Source organism: Nanorana parkeri, unplaced genomic scaffold (genome assembly GCF_000935625.1).
Source record: "Nanorana parkeri isolate BGI_ZX_2015 unplaced genomic scaffold, ASM93562v1 scaffold5, whole genome shotgun sequence".
Classification (NCBI taxonomy): Eukaryota; Metazoa; Chordata; class Amphibia; order Anura; family Dicroglossidae; genus Nanorana; species Nanorana parkeri.
The window spans coordinates 3,930,279-3,950,145 of NW_017306273.1; the positions used below are offsets into that span (position 1 = coordinate 3,930,279).

The window sequence follows — 19,867 nt, forward strand, 5'->3', positions numbered from 1 at the left end:
TTTCTCTTATAAATTAGATTATATCTGGAACCCCCAGATCAGCGATCGGCATCGTCTTGAGAAACCTATTATGGGGCAAGACTCCCGCTAACAGTGACAATTTTTCAATAAGCTCATTTTCCATCTGGCCAGTCCACAAGCGGTTAAATTTCCCATCTGCTAGCTTGAATAAACAATAGGAGCTACAAAAATTGGATGGCGATTACATGGCCCGGGCTGTCAGCATCTCCGAATGCCATTTATCACCCGGCCAGACAGACAGAAAACAAACGTCATTTTGATAGCCTCTATTGCCGAACTGTCCTGGCCACATTTTCAGTATGTGTGGGAATTCAAACTGAACTACACCACCGCCCCCCCTCCTTTTCCCGTTTGTTTACTCAGCTCACTAATGAGATTCATTGGGGAATAACCTGTTAAATGTGCTGCAGATTCTTTCATTACGGCTTTTGTTCATTAGCTGCCCCCATGAATTATGCCAGCGTATGTTGTGCTATTTTATTTAGGAGGATTTTTTTTATCTATCTAAAAATACTCATAGATACAGCTTCCAATTGCAATCTACTTGGAGGGACAGTCTGGCTTTTGAACGTCAAATGTATCTGTCTTTCCAAATCGTTCCTCTCTCAGGTATAGGCCCATTTAAATCAAGGTATTATTTAAATTACCAAATGTGCTTATATCTGCTTTTAAAGTAGCCAACGATTATATTTTATAGTATTGGATAGCATGTGGAAAGGTTAGAAACTCTGTCAGGTTTGTCTTTGTACCTGTTGTGATGATTTATGATCACTATTTGTCCTGGTGATCATTGTCCACAAATTTATAGTTGTCCTTTATTCGGGAGAAGGGCAGATATCTAGCAATGGGGGTATCAGTTGTAGTGACTTCTGTCACGGGTGGGACCTGGTTCAGATCTTATCAAGGAGAGCTTGTTTAAAATGTTTGCAAACCAAACATGGCAATTTGCACATGGTTGGGTATTCTTTGCAAAGTGAAATTGTGCCACATTCATGAAGCTAAGGAAAAAGTTCCACTGCAAAGTGTGAATTCCCTTGCAAAGTGAATGGCCTGTGTGCTTTTAGTAAATTAACCCTCTTACCTTCTTCTTTAAAGTGACACTAAACTAAGGAGTAAAATCTTAAAAATGCATTAAAGTACCTTAACCATTAACACAAATGTATCTTATTTGTGTATCACTCGGCTGTAGATCCTCAAATCATCTCTGAATTGGTGCTGACACTGTCCTTCCTTCTGGAGGGGGGCTACTTTTGTCCCCCATGGTCCCTGTGTGTGTTGTAAAGTAGACACCGCTCCAAGCTCACTCCCATGATGGACTACAATCTCAGTACAAATGAGTAAACTAAACATGAAATTGTAGTCCATCCCGGGAGTGAGCTTGGAGCGGTGACTACGTTACAACACACACAGGGACCATGGGGAACAAAAGTAGCCACCCTCCAGAAGGAAGGACGTGTCAGCACCAATTCAGAGATGATTGGAGGATCTACAGCCAAGTGATACACAAATAAGATACATGTTTGTTAATAGTTGAAGTACTTCAATGCATTTTTAAGATTTAACTCCCGAGTTTAGTGCCACTTTAACATGAACAGCTTTATTTCCACTTTGATTTTAGCAACAGTGTTGCTTTGAGTGATTTGTATTTTTGCATAATGCTTGTTTTTTTCCCCCCAATGCCGTCTGCAAATTCATTTTAAAAATTTGTTGACGGTCCTTATGAACAGAATTGAGGCAAGGGTGTATCTACTGTATATCCAAATATATTGGGAATATAGCACCAGCTACATAAACAACAAACAGTTTTAAATAGCAAAAATAGCAGATGGCGGTTGACAAAAACTCTCCATGAGAGCTGCGTATTGATAAATGACCTCCAACACACAAAAAAACAAACCTAATGCTAATAGTCCCTTTAACCCAACAGCCCGGGGAATCAGCTAAACAGCACAAGTTTGAGCGTAGTGATGAAAACCTCCTACACCTTCCAATTTCTACATAAACAACTGCAGGCTCGCAGTCCCAGATGGGAGAAGGAGATCCAGAGAGCAGTGCCATGCCTCTTGAAAGCATGATTGAGTTTCGAAAAAAGGGAGCCCTTGTCTTATTAGAATGATTAATGCAACGGTCTCCTTTTAATATACCAGCCACTTAATTTCAGCCTAATGATGGTCTAGCTCAGTCACCGTTTCACACACACAGACATTTCCATCCTTCACACTCAGTAAATCTTTCTTACTTAGATATTAATGCTGAAAGTGTGTGTGTGTAATTTTTTTTTTATTTTTTTTTTCCAGCCAACACCAGTGCCAAATTCAAAAACAAGAACGAGGGGCAATAGTTCACAATACAAAAAGCCAAAGATGCCTATAAAGTTGTAACTCTTGTTGTGATGTATGAACAATATGATATATGGCTGGTCACAGGTCTATGAATTCAAGTGTATGTAAACCCAAAACAACTTTTGTTAATTCGTTGCAAAGTTTCTTCCCTGTTGCAGGCTGACAACGCTAAGCCATTGCCTGTCAGTTAGCAGCAGTGTTGTCAGCCTGCCGAGTGCGTTCTTACACTTGGACTGTTAGGCTGCCTATCTGGTGTATCAGACAGACAGGTAAAGGAGCGCACACAGCAGGCTGACAACATTGCTGCTAACTGGGAGGCAGAAGCTTAGCGTTGTCTCCCTGCAACAGGAAGAACTGTTATTTGTTGGATCTCCAGGGAAGAAACTTGCAACAGATTTACAAAAAATTATTTACTTAAGTAAACTGCATAAAATGAGAAAAGACGTTAAACATATTGAAAAATTGATCAGGGGCTTACAGAGCAAATCAATTTGAAAATATTCAATGCAGTGGTCAAACTAATCCTGCATAGGCAAATAGCATTTCTATATTTTATTTTATATTTATATATATTTATATATTTGCTAGAGGGATTGCTGCACAATTCATGTATATTCACAAGGAGAGAGCGAGAGTGAGAGATAGATACACAGACAGACAGACAGACAGACAGATAGATAGATAGATAGATAGATAGATAGATAGATAGATAGATAGATACCGTAGAATCCAGCTGGCAGTATTAGCACTGGGAACGTTGGTCGCACATAGAAAGCTTATACAACTGTTTTAAATTCAATAAGGTCCCCAAACTTTCTGAATGTTGACGGTGCAATAAACAGCAGAATAAATTCTTTGAATGTGACATTTGTGGAATGGGCTTTAGCTCATGAGGCCCCCCGGGGGTAATGGCATATTGCACTCATTTACATTGGGATATAGGTGTCTGCTATGTTGCTAATAGAAGCACTTTGTCCCTGCCGCTTTGCTATTGATCGGCGGAGGAATCAGAGGCTCTATGACACATTCTGAGTAATGGCTCGGAGGGAGGAATTTATGGTGTACTTCATTAATCAGGTTGTAGGAGCTCTCTATAGAGAAGAGGATCCTTAACCTTATGGGGCTTGTTCATCAACAGGAGAGCCGATATGTTTTACCATCTCTGTTGGCGAAAGACAAAGCAAGCTTCGGGTACGAGTGGCACCACGACTGGGGACGAGGAGGCTTCTGTGTCACATGGATCCATGTGATACATTGTGCAGTGTGGCGGAGGCTCAAAACGGCAACAAATGTAGCCTTTGATCCCCATCTGTTGCTTCTCCTTTTTGTTGTAAAGCCTCAGGTTTGTTTTGTGTTATATGTTGTCTATATTATATATACAGATCACTCCACCAGTAGGGTAACTATAGTCATAGCAGCCTAGGTGGCTGCTATGGGGCCTGGAGGGGGACCCCATTAGGTTGTTGAGGCAAATAAACATAGAACATGTGAAGATATTACAGTACTGGTTGGAGTGGTTGCAGTTGACGGCAATTGTAATCCCCTGCAGTCTACAAAGTCTACAATGCACAAAAGGCTTCAGATGCACAAGAGGAGTCTTTGAGATTCTTGGCATTGTTACTCACAGCTCAGCAAGAGGTCATCAAGGGGGCCCCCATCACATTTTTACTATGGGGCCCTGTGATCTGTAGTTATGGTCCTGCACTCCACCATAGTTTCTTTTTAGCCCTGGTAATTAGTTTTTTCGACTTCCAAAAGTCTAACTAAAATGCATTCGTCAAAATAAAAATAAATGATAATATTGTTGCCGTTTTAAGATACATTTTATTCCTTTCTATTTGCGGTGCTTGTGACCAGCAAAATGTATGGCAGTGGAATCTGTTACCGCCATCTGTAACAGAGGCAATGAATGCAATAAATTCACCTGTTCGAGGCAAGGCAACAGCAGATCAAACACAAGTTTAACTTGGCCTTTCAAACCGGCTCCCCATTAATGGCTGCCGAAAAACCAAAAGCATCTGCAGCTGATTAGTTGTGTCCAGTTCCTTCGGGATTCGTCTGCAGCACTTTTTTTTAACTGGAGCTCATTCTTAATGCATGTGCACAAAACACGTCCGCTCCTTCTGTAACATTGAGGGTGGAACCTTCTGAGTATTTCCCCCCCCCCACTAAAGTGAATGTAGGGGGGAGAATCAATAAATGTGCTTTTCTGGTGGTATTGGAATTCAAAAGGTCCTTGGCCAAATTCAAAAAAGCCCTGTTGCCAGTTTCAGTATCTTTACTGACACATTTGTGTCACAATTTTTACGCCACACTTTATAGACTGCACACTAAGAATCAGTCCCTGCCCTCAAGGAGCTTACAATCTAAGGTCCCTAACGCACACGCATACAGGGCCAATTTAGACAGGAGCCAATTAACCTTCCAGCATGTCTTTAGAATATGGGAGGAAACCGGAGTACCCAGAGGAAATCCACACAAGTACAGGGAGAACATGCAAACTCCTTGGAAATAGTGTCCTGACCAGGATATATTTGTCACATTGTTGCCAGCTCTAGACTACAGGACCACACCTGTCTATGTTATGGAGAAAAGGATAGGGGGAATGTCTCTGTAATCCCATCCTAAGGTGGAAACGCTTCTCCTCCAAAGATACAGTACAGTGAGTAAGAGTTATCAGGAAGTGTGTTCCTGGCAGGATCACCAGGCTTGAAAGAAGAAAAATAATGCGACCACCACATCTAAGGACTAGTAAGCTGCAACATATAACATTTTTGTTTTTGGGTTTAGCTTTTTTGGTGGCTTGCATTGATTAACATGAAAAGGTTAACGTTTAATGTGTTATTATTGGCTATGTTCACAGTCTTAAAATAAAGCCATGGCCTTGCTCTACCCAACAGGACTTGTCTCGTGTCATTTCTTGGCAAGGTCCTTCTTAACGTGAGTAATGTTATTACTTATCCTATTGCAGTGTTTTATATACATATTTTGGCTGTTATTGTTGCCCTATGGGTCCTCGGCAGTCAGGTTGTAGGAGGGTACGTGCCAATAAATTAAAGATATCTGAATGTGGGAAACACCTCCTAACAGGGAACATCAGAACATCAATAACACCACTCTCTTTTCTATAGTGAAGTCCCATTATTTGATTTATGGTTTGCACCTGGTGGTCTGTCAACCAAGTTCCAGCCTAAGAAACGTCGGCGTAGAACTGGCAACCTACCGCAACACAGCTGGCTCAGAGCAGCAGGGGCCCGCTTTTATTTAACTTATCATCGGTGCACATCATATTTCCTATTAGAGAGCACATTGCCTGATTTAGCACAATCACCCCCCCTTCCACCCCCCGAATGAGATACAGTGACATAATACGATTTTCTCATAGCGTCTCATTATTTATTCACGGTTCTGCCGTGCCAAAATATCTGTGGATCACTGAGGAAATGAGGTTAACGCCGCGCACCAAGGCGGTATCTCATAACAGATGTGACTTTTACAAGAAGAAATGTATAAAAAAAAAAAAACTTTTATAAGTTAACTTTTTTAATTCACCTTTTTTCTGCTAGACTTGAAGCTTGGTTTAAATCGCTATTTGCAATAAAGTTTCGGATTTCCGAGAAATAGGAATCTTCTTTCTCGTCTAGAAGTGCATGGTTTTCAGATTCTGAATTGGGGGAGGAGGCGCTGTTTCCGTGGTGGTTTCCCATAACTCCCGAGTGCTGACTCACTAGATGGGAATAAAAAGCAGGAAAAGTTTAGAACAGTCATTAGTCATTAAGTCTCACGTCTCATCCACTCTATGTTCAAGAGTCATAGATAAAAAAAAAAAAATGAGAATATTTGCTTGGCCGAAAAAAAAAAAAAAGTTGAGGTAACATTTCCTGTAGCCCAGGAGTCCTTAACCTTTTTACAAATATAGAACCCCAATGGATTGCCCAATAGGTCCCCATTCACCAGACTGTTGGAATCACTATCATCACCTATAATGTACTATTTGGCAACAGAAGGACCAGGTTGGTGTTTTCTTTAAATATAGAGATAAAACAGAACAACTGAAAGAAAATCATAGGGATCTACGTGATCCATGCCTAATGTTTTACAGAGAATCCTCTTTAATTTTTCTGAAATTCATCAGAGGTCCATTACCATACCCCCATCATTTGGTTCCCATACCCCCAACGAGTATGATTGCCATTGGTTCAGAACCCCTACTCCAAGTTATGAACACATTTGGGCACTGTGTCAGTCTACGTGATCCCTGCCTAATATTTTGCAGGGAATCCTGTTTATATTTCTTACATTCTTCAGAGGTTCTTTAACATACCCCAGATATAACCCAGATTTAGGAACTGTTTCAATTTACCTGTTCCCTGCCCAAATTTTTTTATCTTTTTGGCCACATTGTTAATAATATATTACACCTTCATTGATGCCACATAGATCACCATTTCCTAAGCTACATGCTCAAGCCATATAAGCGACCAGAAAGGGTTAGAAGGACACCAATTACCATACATGACTTTATATTGGTCAGTGCCCTCACAAATTCCAGTGTAAATCCCATAATGGAGGACAGAAGGCTACAAGATGAAAAATGTAAGTACATGCATTCCTGCTAATGGAATTCTTCCAACTCTTCCAATCTCCCCCGATGTCACATAACTGTCACATGACTTAATAAATAGAACTGTGATTAAAATATATATCCTATGTGATTAAAATCTATATACTGTCAACTTGACAGTGTCTACAAGCAGGAGTGTCAGGTATCCTGTAGATATTGCACCCATCTCATGATATCATTGTATGTATGATTTGAAGTCTTCTACTTTTTCTTCTTCTTCTTCTTCCTCCTATTATTATTATTATTATTATTATAATACCATCATAACTGCAGGACTTCTAGGAAGAGCCTAGAAATCTACCAATACTGGAACGCCAACATCTTCAACAAAATAAATCACAGTACTTTGTGCATATTTGTTCTCATTCTCATAATTTACCTGGAACATTTTCATGTTCATGTTTTTTGAGGTGTCGATCCAGGTTGGTCTGCTGGCCGAAACATCTATTACACAAGTGGCATTTGAACGGTTTCTCTTTGTTGTGTATGTTCCGTACATGCCGCTGAAGGTTAGAGGAGATGCTAAAAGACCGGTCACAATATTTACATCTGCAGACATGAAGAAGAAAATGGATTTAGAGGAGATGTCAATGAGTGACAGAATGGTTTGATACTGTTGGAAAACAGAACGTTGACCTATACGCCAAATACTGGTGGTAATGCCAAGCGAACAACGTTTGCCCAGCTTTAAGCTGGGTCGAAGGTTTATAAATAAGCCCCTTAATATTTGGGCAACCTTACAGTGGACATGTAGCTGTGAAGTAATGTAGCAGTTGGGTAGAGAAAATATGTCCCTTATTTTGGGGTTGACAGATCTCTGGCCAGATAACCTGAAGCCCTACATGAGTTAACCTCAGATTCTGGTACCACTAAGCCCCACCTATTGATTATTACTTATATATGGCAGCTTAGATTGTGGAAGAGTTTGATACCACTTACAGTAGTTTTCAAAAGAATTGAATCTGTCAACTAACTTTTCACCAGTTAGGCTGCTAGCTCAGCCATGGTATCTGGCACATAACATGGAAGTACATGAGATGACTAAATAAGGACTTAAAGTGGACCTGTATTATACATTACACTAACGGTATAATCTTTCAGAAAAGCTTCACCGTTTATTATTAAAAATCTGTTCTAGAGTTCCAGTCCAGCAACATTGTCTAGGATGAGGTGATGTCATTAGTCTGCTGCAGGAAGGTGAAAGGATTTCCCCAGTGTCCCCCCCACCCAGTGATCAGACTATACATTTTGTTTATCACAGGCATTTATATAGGTCCAATGATGTATGTAGTGCTTTACATAAAACACACTCAAGAGTCCCTGTCCTCGAGGAGCTTATAACCTAAGGTCCCTATCTCACATGCATACATACAGGGCTGATCTAGACAGGAGCCAATTTACCTTCCAACATGCCTTCTGGAGTGTGGGAGGAAACCCATGCAAGCACATGGAGAACATGCAAACTCTATGCTGCTGACTAAGGTTTGAACTGGGGACTCCCCGTGCTGCAAGGCAGAAGTGCTAACCACTACGCCACTGTGCTACATTGCAACCTTGTAGCAAGTTGCAGGCTGAGGGATTGTAGCAGGTGGACTTATCTGTGCCAGACTTTTGAGAACACATGACTTTTGAGAACAGATTTACATGACAGTGGGCCAGGTTCTCAACAGATGCTGACCCTAGATGCCTAAACAAAGATGGCCCCTTCTTTCCGAAGAGAAAAGCAGATGAAGACACTGTCATGCGGTGTGCTGTGTGAAAGATAAGGGGTGCATTTCTAAAAGTTCATAGCGGGGCAGATGCCAATCCATGGTACTGGTGCCCCTAGATTGTGTGGACTATTATAGGAATTTACTATATACTTGTTAGCGCCTTCAAGAGGTGTTAGTGCCAAGGGGGGGTATTTCAGCAAGAGTCAGAGCTGTCAGCCGCTTCAATGTTTCAACATATTCCCCACAATAATTGTGGAACTTTTCCTTTTTTTCCACAATTTGACCAGAGCACCCTCCCTTTCTCCATTACACCATGTGACCTGGCAGACCCACACCGGCCCCCACAAAGTGGTCAGCTCCACATCTGCCGTCTCGTGTTCCCCGCCAATGAAAAAAATGGCATATTTTTCATCAGAAAATTAAGTAAAAATAATCTCCAGACTGTAACATAAATAGAATGAAAAGCAGAGGCACAACACGCGGGAACGCTTTTGGCAGGTAACACGGCCAAAAATATGATATTTTTGTTAAAGCAGGGGGAGATTTAGGGTGGGGGGTTAGACGACCGGGGTCCTCTATACCCCACACAAAGTTCACACTTGCTCCGACACATAAAATATGGGGATAATGATTAATTCCCGTCAGTTTATTCAAATCATTCACTCCGCTCGGGTTTTGTTTGCATTAACGGTGAGAAACACATACAGGGCTTTATAAAACTGACAGGCCGGCTTTTGCTGCTCGGCTTAAAATCATGTTGCGGACAAATTAATGCTGCCTGGCCTTGATATTTTATTTTTGCTACCTAAAATCGAGACAGCTCGAGGTGTAGATGTGTCACCTAATAAGTTTAAAGCCTTTGAAATGTTCCAAGTTACGAAAGCTCTACTCCAGGATAAGCAAATATTGTCTAAATACAAGAGCCATGTGTATTCTTCCTTGAATCTTGGAGAGCTTTGTGCATTTCTTCCAGATCTGTGCAGTAAAAAGGGGGTGAAACTTTGTGCAATAAGACCGCTCACTGCTTCTCTCTCTCCTTGTGCATGGTGACTGGTCTTGTCTCCTGTAATAAAGACCTCCTGTAATAAAGACCAGTCACTGCTGCTCTCTCCTTGTGCAGGGTGACTGGTCTTGTCTCCGCCCCCTCCTGTAGTTTTCTACAGGCAGTCTGTAGTGGGCGGGGCCTGCTGGGTCCTTCCTACAGCTCTGCTGTCTGCACAGGCTATGTGCTGCACAGTGATGGTGCACACAAAGTGGATTAATATTATGCAGTTGGGCATTCATCTTCACACCATGCATACAGGTTTATTAAACTCAGAAAAATTAGCTTTTAACCTACAAACTTTTTTTGCTCTGTGATTCATATGACTGTTGTCACCAGAAAAGGAAGTATGGGAAGATCTCCTAGAAAATATGTTTATATGTTTAGAGGACACTGTCAACAACCCAATCGCCTTTAGGGTTCCTTTCAATCAGAAAATGAAAAACGGATTACATGTAAACTATAGGTGCCATTTATACATAACAGAAAGCAGTTGGAAAGCTTTGCTCTTCTTAGTTCTCTCTACCTGTAGGGTTGTTCCCCTGTGTGGGTCCTGAGATGTCTTGTCAGATTTGCTGATCGTGGGAAGATTTTACCGCAGTACCTAATAAAAAGTGCAAAAGAGATAAGCGTGGACACCAGTAAAAAAAAAAGAAATCATTTATAATGATCACTGCCTAGTTTTCTCTGTAGCCAATCCTTACTTCTGTAATTGTCCTCTGTGCTGTACACATTCTATAACCCAAAGAGCGTGACACCATGTTCTAAGTATTAAACTATTTCTTTATGTGGTCACTGCCCCACTTCCTGACACAGGCATTAACTATAGATCTAGGTGAGTCTATTCTTCACCCAGGAACTTAACTGAAACCCACATTCCTTCAATTCATACCTGCAACCGGATCCCTATTGGATATTCTCCTTGGAAATATGGGCGGCTACCCGCAAAATAACTCTACCTACCTCCTGCCACAACCCTGAACTACAGGCCTGGGTGGGTCTACTCTTCATACAGGAACCCAACTCAAACCCACATTCATTCTATTCAAACCTGCAACGGAATCCCTATCAGAAATATGGGTGGGTACCCACAAAATACATCAACCTAAACTGATATCAGGATTCTACATCCACAGACAGAAACATTTATAATTGTCTTATAAAGGATCAAATCAAAAATAGCCATTGGTTCAGCCCAGGGGGCATCTAACAGTTTGAAATTACCTGCAAGTATAACGTTCTTTTCCTTTCCGTAAGATTGAATCTGAAAGCGTTGGGGGCGGGGAGCGAAAGTTGAAAGGATGGTGCGGGAGGGGCTGTAAGGAGCTTCCGGTGTCAGCCTTCATGTTGGCAAAACTTTCCAGCTTTTCCGTCATGGTCTCGATGGCTGACATCTAGATGAAGTCAAGCAAATCTGTAAGTGAAGCCCTGAAGCCTCCATATATCTACTGGGGGCAGCTGTGTTATCTAATGGAGGCTGATTTACTGTTACAAAGTTAGGAACTAACTACATTGTTGCCATATTTTTGGATGAGTTATGGGGTGGTGAAACATGTATGAGGCACATTCAGATGATCAAGCTACAAAGATTCTCACGTGACTGGAATATGGAACCCACAAGGCTAAAGTTCCCAGGAAAACTGAGAGAACTCTATCTAGTGAAAGTATGAAAATGGCGGTACATTTCACGTTCCTCCTGCTGCAGAAGCGTGTGTACTGTCCTCTCCAAGGAAGAACATTTTGTAGGACATAAAGGGCCAAGAGAAATGGCTAGTCGCTTAGTTGATACATACTTACGTTCTCATGTTATGACGCTACCATCATATATTCAGGATACAATGGACCTTTTGAGAACTTTGGATAATATAGTTGTTCCCCAAAATTCGTGGTTAGTGACAACTGATATTGAAGCCTTATATTGTAGTATCCCCCATCCCCCCATTCCAAAAACATTAGTTGCCTTCATATAACTATCTGAGAAAGAATAACTAGACAGCAGGAATATGCTCTCTGTGTCTGCATTTCAAAGCTTTGACTTCACTTCCTGGTGACCAGACAGGACGTGAGGAGAAATCTCCCCAAGGGGAGGGGCATAGACAGAAATAAAAACCTTTCAAAGGTCTGGATATGAGGTGCCTTATCTTGAGTATCATGGTTTGATATCCATCAACTGTATCTGGTTGGTAGAGCCTAGTGGCTCCCCCAAAGGTAAAAGGTTCTAACCCTTCTCTACTTTATCTAAAACAAATCATATTTGGATACAGTTGGCTTTTATTCATTATTGCACGAGGACCCAAATAAACAAAAGAAAAAGGGGGATGGTTCATGCACGGTGATACAGTATTTGTAAGTAATTGGCTTGAGCTGCAATTAAAAAACAAAACATTTTTCCAATATGTGGTGTGTTAGGTGAGAATGGAAGGGGCAGGCCCTAAAGCTGGCCGTGGATTACACGTTGCATCGTACGGAGGGACCCATTCCATTTTCCACTCTCCTTCTTGCAAAACTGCATCACTGAGAGGTGAAACTGAAAAAATGTCAGTTTGAACAGCGGCCAAGGAAGGAGCCGAGGAGCCAGTGAGCGAGCGGAAAGCCAGAGGAAACCATACATCAAATAGTAGATGCTCTATTGTACAGCCAGCTCTGACCTTTTGCACGTTTACAATACATTAAACCAGGCTCTGGGGACAAACGCGGCCCAGACATTGTTTTAAAAAATATATCGTTATTAAAAAAGCTGTTGTAATTACCAAAAATAAATTATAGCAACCTGCCAGCCATTCCTGGATTCAAATATAGTAATTAGATATAAAAGAGGTTGAAGTCAGCGGATTTATGCCCTACAGGACATATGAAGATGTGAAAATAAAATGAAGCACCTGCCCTTATAATCGATCAACAATAGAGGAGCCAAACGTATTTTATAGTAGAAAGGTCTGCAGATATGCTGCACTCCAAACCGACAGCCTGAACATGAACGAAGCAATGCTTACACCATCCTGGTCATGTGATGACATCTCTTGTAACGCAGGGAAAACAAAGGCTTTCTGTGCTTAGACATATTTAAAGAACGGACATGTTTTAAAAGTACAATTGTCCTTTTAGGGCAGATAAGATGCAATTCTTGTCATTTTAGCTCTAATATTTCTTTATATCCATATTAGCAAAATCACTGGACAGTACAACCGTGGCGAGAAGGGACTAAAGGTATCAAAATGTCCTCCAACTGAATTAGCATATAGTACAGTAAAGACTTCTTAGAACAGAAGGTATTCTTATGTCTCATATCATCACGTATTCCAAAAAGGAAAGGATTATTCCTCATTACAGGCCAGTGGGGCGGAGTCATGCAAATCATTCCTTTCTGGAATATGTGATAGAATGAGACATGTGAATACCTTCTGTAGTAAGACGGCTTTACAGTGCTATGCAGGGCTGTCTCTATGATGAGTGCAGCCTAAGGCTGTTGCCTCAGGCAGCATCTCTTTGGGTCTTATGGGGGGCGTCAGGCAGAACAGCATGGCCGCTCTTCTGCACAATGTTTCCAGTGGCTCCTTTCCTGCCAGAGCACCCCCCCTCCACGGTTGCTAAGAGGCGGGCGGGAAGATGTGTAAGGGCCATACACATCTCCCTGCCCATCTCTTAGCAACCTGGGATCCTCTGGCCACTGTTCCGCTCAGCTCCTGGGAACCAGTGATGTCACTGCCCAGGAGCTGGGTGGGACGCCAGCCAGAGCCGAAGCCAGAGCTGAGCGGTAAGATGATGCAGAGGCATACTAACCCCCCATCTCCCCCTGTTAGCATGCACCACTGACACCTCCTGCCTCAGGTGGCAAAAAGGCTAAGGATGCCCCTGGTGCTAAGCACTGCACCAGTTGGAGGGCTTATTAATTCCAGTAGCCCCTCCTTACCATAACCCGTGTTTATGGTAAGAAGGTGATGGTCATAAGAAGGCTATGGCAATAATGTCTTGTTGGGTCCCAAGTCTTACTCCATAGAAGACATGGTTTCCATACACTGCATTCACCATGGCCAACATGATAACAGCTTTATACAGTTTCAAACAGATGTGTCTATAATATTTTATTTTATTTATTTATTACAAGTATTTATATAGCGCCGACAATTTACGCAGCACTTTACATAGTTACACATTCACATCAGTCCCTACCCTCAAGGAGCTTACAATCTAAGGTCCCTATCTCACATAGAGGGCCAACTTAGAGAGGAGCCAATTAACCTACCAGCATGTCTTTGAAGTGTGGGAGGAAACCAGAGTACCCAGAGGAAACCCACGCAAGCACAGGGAGAACATGCAAACTCCTTGCAGATAGTGACCCTGGCTGGGATTCAAACCAGGGACTCTAAGTGCTGCAAGGCAGAAGCACTAACCACTACGCCACTGTGCTGCACTTGCTATATTTGCACTATACACCAGCAGTTCTGGATGTGCATCTAGCTGAGGGCATAAAGCAATGAAATGTTTGTGTGTTCCCCGGTTCCTGATTCACCTTTCTGCAGCCTCAGTCGTGGCACCAAAGCAAAAGGGGCAGGATATGTGGAAATGGTCCTCGGGACCATAGGCTGTTCTTTAATATACTAAGTTGCACAAGTTTCTATCTTTTACTGCGGCTCAAATATATTTATATATGAAAAACAATAAAAAAAATTTAAGAAAAAGAATAATTTGTTGCCAATAGCAGCCAATCAGGTGCAATTTTTTTCAAAGGCTACACTAATTTCTTAAAAAAAAGAAATGGACATAATTAGGCAGACGCAGTGCGTGTTGATGCCTACCTATAGGTGGCACTCATATGTCTGGATATCGATAGGCTCCTGAATCTTCTCAGGCCCTGTCTGCTGGTATTAGCAGACGGCTTTGTCATATCTACTCCTTTTACAAGTCGATCTCAGCACTATTCTAAGCCAGACAAACACAGGATGTTTCTGGCGGGTCCGCTGCCATTATCCAGTCTTTTCGGAGGAAAATCACTGGAAGTTATTAACTAGACGTTGGTGGGGAAGCAGAACAATGAGGGGTCTATGTGAAGGAGTGAGGTGGGAAAAGTTCTCAAACTTCTAAGGAAAAATGAAGAATGTCACTGCTGCTGAGCAGTTATCTCATTAAAGGGATGTTGCATTTAAAGGGTAGCTCCACTTTTGTTTAAGATAAAGAATTTAAATGATACCAATATCTTCTGCACATGCCTTTCTGTAATTCAGATCTCCATGGCGAGCTGAATGGAGAAAAAGCTGTCAGCTTCAGACTTGAAGCTGACAGCTTTTTCCTCCATAATTCTAGGTGAGGCTCTGCCTCCCCTGTCTCCCCTGACCGCACGTCCCTGGATTGGGCAGTCAGAATTCTGATCTTTCCCTTCAGCAAGAACACGTAACCAAATGCCTATGATTCTGGTCATGTGACCAGGACTGTTACTCTTTATCTATAGTAAGTTTCAGTTTACAGAGACAGTAAAACTATTAACATGGTTTTAAGATAACATTTCAGTGTAGGTCCCCTTTAATGGCCAGCTGGTCCATAGTCAAGACATAACCACATTTCAGATCTGTTTACCTGGGGGTGAAAGAGTAGAGGGGATGGTCGTAAGTACTTGTCCTTTAGTGCCCCCACAGGGTCTGTCACCTTCCGCTTTTCCACCCTGCTGGACAACAACACAGAGGGTTACGTACCCCAAAGAAGACAACAACATCATCATCAAAATGCCAACAATGTCTTAACATGAATCTGGAAATAAAACTGCAACACAAATGCAACCCCCTAAGGGCAGCCACCTGATGTGTCCGAACATACCTGGAGTTGTAAAGAAAACTACTATGTGGCCCAGGATCCCCAAACCAAAGTGTACCATGTATGTAATCTTCAACTTAGGTGAGATATGTATCGCTTTCACCTCCCATTGTTTCTTTTCATTCAATCCAGATGACCAAACTTGGAGCATATACATTTTCTGGGAGCCCTACCTTTCCCTACCAGCTAAATATTTTACAACATTTTGGTCCCTAAAATTGTTATGACATTAAAGTGTATCTAAAGCCAAATCTTTTTTGTTGCTTTTTTAGTGTCCTGGAGATTCTACAGGAAGTATCTACAGAGCGAGAGCAACCCTTTGCCTAATTAGACAGTTGTCAACAGGACTGGGGTTCCACTTGGATCATTTCCACTCAATCCCTGTTCCAGTGCCAGCTATAACATTTAGGATTTTGGATTCACCATCATGCTCTTGTCAAATGGTCACCAGGACAAAGATACATTTTAATCTCCCCAGCAATTTAAACTTAAAAAAAAAAAAAAGTGTTGGCTTTAGATATAATTAAAACGTCATCCTCCCATACCCTACTCCAATTTGAGTAACCATATGCACTTGGTCCAATACTATTATTATTTTGAACTGCCTGCCTGACTTGAAATCTAGAAATCAACTCACCAAACTCACCAAACCTCTGCTAGTCAGACCATAATTCCTTAGGAACTAGTGCTACTGATATAACATGAGGTGTAACACATATTCTAGCCTGTCTGTCCCACAGTCAAGGCATTATCTGCTTATAACCTATAATTCATAATTTAAAGGGGATAATATAGAACCCAGCAACTGTGAGAAGGGAGGGGCACTTTAACAACAACATTTTTATTTTTCCAAGCAAACCCCTTCAAACAGATACACCTAAAAAGAACCTATAGCCAAACATAAAGACCCATTCATATTAATGCTCACCCTCAATGCTGTAAAGAGAATGATAATCCAAGACCTGAAATTAGTTATTTTCTTATCATCAGGGGAATGGTCATGCATCATGTGACCAGTGCCAAGTTACTGCTTAGGCAGACCCACTGATTGGCTGACCCTACCTGAACATTAGCCCTCCAAGATCCTCTAGCAAAGATCATGTTACCTATCTAATAGCAAAAGCTAAATCTCTCCATTTGAATGTACAGATTACTGCAATAAGATACCCAAGCTTGTTTAATAAAGCCACGGCACAAAGTTTAGTAGCCCACAGCAACTATTCAGAACTTATATAACATAATATATACTTATAAAACAGTGCTAGCTCTCAGCAACCAATCATATTACTTTATTATATCTAGATTTGTGATCACATGAATGGAAGAACCAGCTTAACCTTTGTTCCTGTAAAATAAAAACTCATACTGACATGACATATGTAGGATGCAATTGCTGACCTGCTTCTGAGAATGCTAGTTGCCTTGCTGTTTCTAGCTTCAGTACTCTAGTCACTGGCCTGCAATAATCATGTAGCAGCCTGGGTTGATACTTCTGATCTGCTCACATGTTCTGGGTCAATAGTAAAGCCAATAGATCAGCATGGCAGGTAGGCAGCTATCAGTTTCAGAATTAAAGCGTGTGTCCAGCCAAGACTTTATTTTTAGTTTGAGATAGAGTGGGGAAGAACCCCTGTTATCTGGGGTTTCGTTAGAGAGATTTCCCCTCACTTCCTGTCCTGTTGAGAACATTTTACTGGACAGGAAGTGAAGAAAAATGTCCAACAGCAACAAACACAGAAATGAAAATGCTTTTCTTAAGTAGAGTAGAGAAGGGCTACAATGCCCTTGTCAGATTTGTACTGCTGTCTACTATTCTGTATGTTTGGCACTAGGGATGCACAGATAACGTTTTTTCGGTATCGAGTACGAGTACCGATAGTTTGCTTTTGGTACTCATCGATACCGAGTACCGGTGCTTCTGCTGCCATGGAGCCAGTTTCCCGGGTAATCTGATTGCCAGAGAAGCTGGCTCAATGTTGTCTAACCTGCTTGATTGAGCTTGGCCGGGAAACTGGCTTCCCAGCCAATCAGCATTGATTCCCGGGCAATCTGGAAGACTTCCTCTGTCCGGAAGTTCCGGTATCGGGGAAGGTATCAGAGCATTTGGAGTACTCGCCCAAATACCCGGTATCGGCACCAATACCGATACTAGTATTGGTATAACTGCATCCCCATTTGGCCCCATTTTGTAAATCTATTGCAAAGTTTCCTACCTAGATATCCTGCCAGTAACATTACTTCCTGTTGCAGGTTGACAATGCAATTAGCAGCAGCATTGTCAGTCTGATGTGTGAGCTCCTTCAGTTGGCTGTTGGGCTGTCTATCAGGTAAATTAGACAGACAACCCTTGCACCGGCTGACAGAGCTCCTTCAAGGCAGTGGCTTAGTATTCTCAGCCTGCAACAGGAAGTGTTCTGAGATATTGCAAAGATTCACAGAAATGGTTTAGTTAAGAACACTGCATACAGTGAATCATGATGCCAAAAAACCTGAAAATTTGATTTTGGGTTTATTCTTCAATCCAGAGACTCTTATGCACTATCTAATTTCATTATTAAACTGATACAGATTCAGTCACTCTTTTCTCAAGGGAATCTTCCCTTTAAAACTTTATATTTTACAATGTAAAAAATGAATACACTTCAGGGTGATTAATGCAGGGCCTCATCGTTTTGAGGCAGGCTGACTGGTGTGATGAATGGAAGGTCAGCTTAATTGATACATGATCTATGTCATTTGGATGAGGACATTTCCTGTAATTTCGTGAGTTAGCATCCTGTGTCTTCTCTCTGGAGCCTCAGCTCTTCCAAGAAAGTGAACTAACTAGAACTTCCTTCGATTCGAAGCTTAGTTTTCCCTTAAACACCGCACCAGGCTATATATAGTAGGTAGAGAGTGTACAGACATAAAAACAATAACAGTCACCAGTGGAGCTAAGCCAAAAATGCACGCCTGAGATTGCCTAGTGGTTGCAGCATTTATATGGTGTTTTAGTGGAATACAGTGTGAAATTGTTCCTTCAAAGGCTATTCCACTATTCCATGGTCAAAAGTATGTGGACGTCCCTCCAAATGATTATGTTCAGGTGTTTCCAGTGAAAGGTACTGTTAATACTGCAGCATACAAAGACATTTTAGGTAATTGTGCACTACCAACCATGTGACCACAGTTCTGGGAATTCCCTTTTCTGTTCCAGCATGACTGTACCCCTGTGCACAAAGTGAGCTCATTAAAGACATGGTGTGATGAGTCTGGTGTAGAGGAATTCAAGTGGCCTGTACACAGCACTTACCTCAACACTATTTAATACCTTTGGGATGAACTGCAATGCCCATTAGGAATCAGGTCTTCTCATCCAACATCACTACATGACCTCAGAAATGTTCTTTTGGCTGAGTGGGCACTAATTCCCTCAGACACCCTCCACAATCTTGTAGAAAGCAGATGTCCACAGATGGTCAGATGTCCACGAACATATGCTTCCCGTATTTCTCGCTGAGTCTAACAGGTTTGATTAAATCCCCCACCCTCCCCCAACATGAACTTACCTTTCCGTTAATTCTCTGCCACTCAGCTTGAGAAGCATGTGAATCATGTCATATGATAGCACTGGGCTAATCAGAGCTGTCACAAGGGAGTCTATAGCCCTGTATAAGATATAGCTCCAGCAACTTTCAGCTTACACAGGACTTTCTTTTCACCCCCTGTGGCTGCAGGGGAGTGAAAAGAAGGCAAGTATGTGCTGCCGGGGAGGGCTATGTTAAAGTGAGTCTCTCGCTTTGCCCTGAGAAGGGAAAGAAAAGGTTTAATTTACAGAGCAACTACTGGAACACAAAACACTTGCCGTTTGTATTGCTTTCTGTAACCAGCGATTTGTTGGGTAGAAGGGCAGAAGTGTGGAGGGACCTCCACTTTTCAACTGAAATTCTCTAGATTGTAGTATGGAAGTGTACTGCTCATTACTTCTACTTATTAATCTCCCTGCTGGACTTCTTTAACAGGTTGCCTCCAAATATAAATTAAAGATTCTGATATTTGTTTTATAATAAAGTATATTAATGAGCATAGATAGATACAACATTCAAGCACATCACTTCCAAGCAATGATACCCAACTCCATGTAATGAACGCATTCCAAACTTGAAACCCTCAATAGTGTCTCAGAGCTAATTGATTGAGGTCTAAGTGTCTGAAAGTAGAGGCATTTCCCATGGCAATCAATAACATTCCAGCTCAATAATAAGTTATATGTAATTTATTGCTACAATAGATCTTCCCACCCCTTGCTCTAATTTTATATATATATATATATATATATATA

The 19,867-nt window shown here is 41.6% G+C and overlaps 1 protein-coding gene across 1 annotated transcript in view; it reads right to left on the bottom strand.

The window, feature by feature from the left end:
- Positions 1-19,867, bottom strand: part of PRDM16 (PR/SET domain 16) — a 486,681-nt gene that overhangs the window by 11,083 nt on the left and 455,731 nt on the right. Inside the window, exons 10-14 of the mRNA XM_018552747.1 lie at positions 15,313-15,400; positions 10,966-11,135; positions 10,268-10,345; positions 7,367-7,536; positions 5,916-6,090 (exon numbers count right to left, since the gene is read on the bottom strand). Of these exons, the coding sequence (XP_018408249.1) occupies positions 5,916-6,090; positions 7,367-7,536; positions 10,268-10,345; positions 10,966-11,135; positions 15,313-15,400 (681 nt within the window). The remainder of the gene's footprint in view (positions 1-5,915; positions 6,091-7,366; positions 7,537-10,267; positions 10,346-10,965; positions 11,136-15,312; positions 15,401-19,867) is intronic.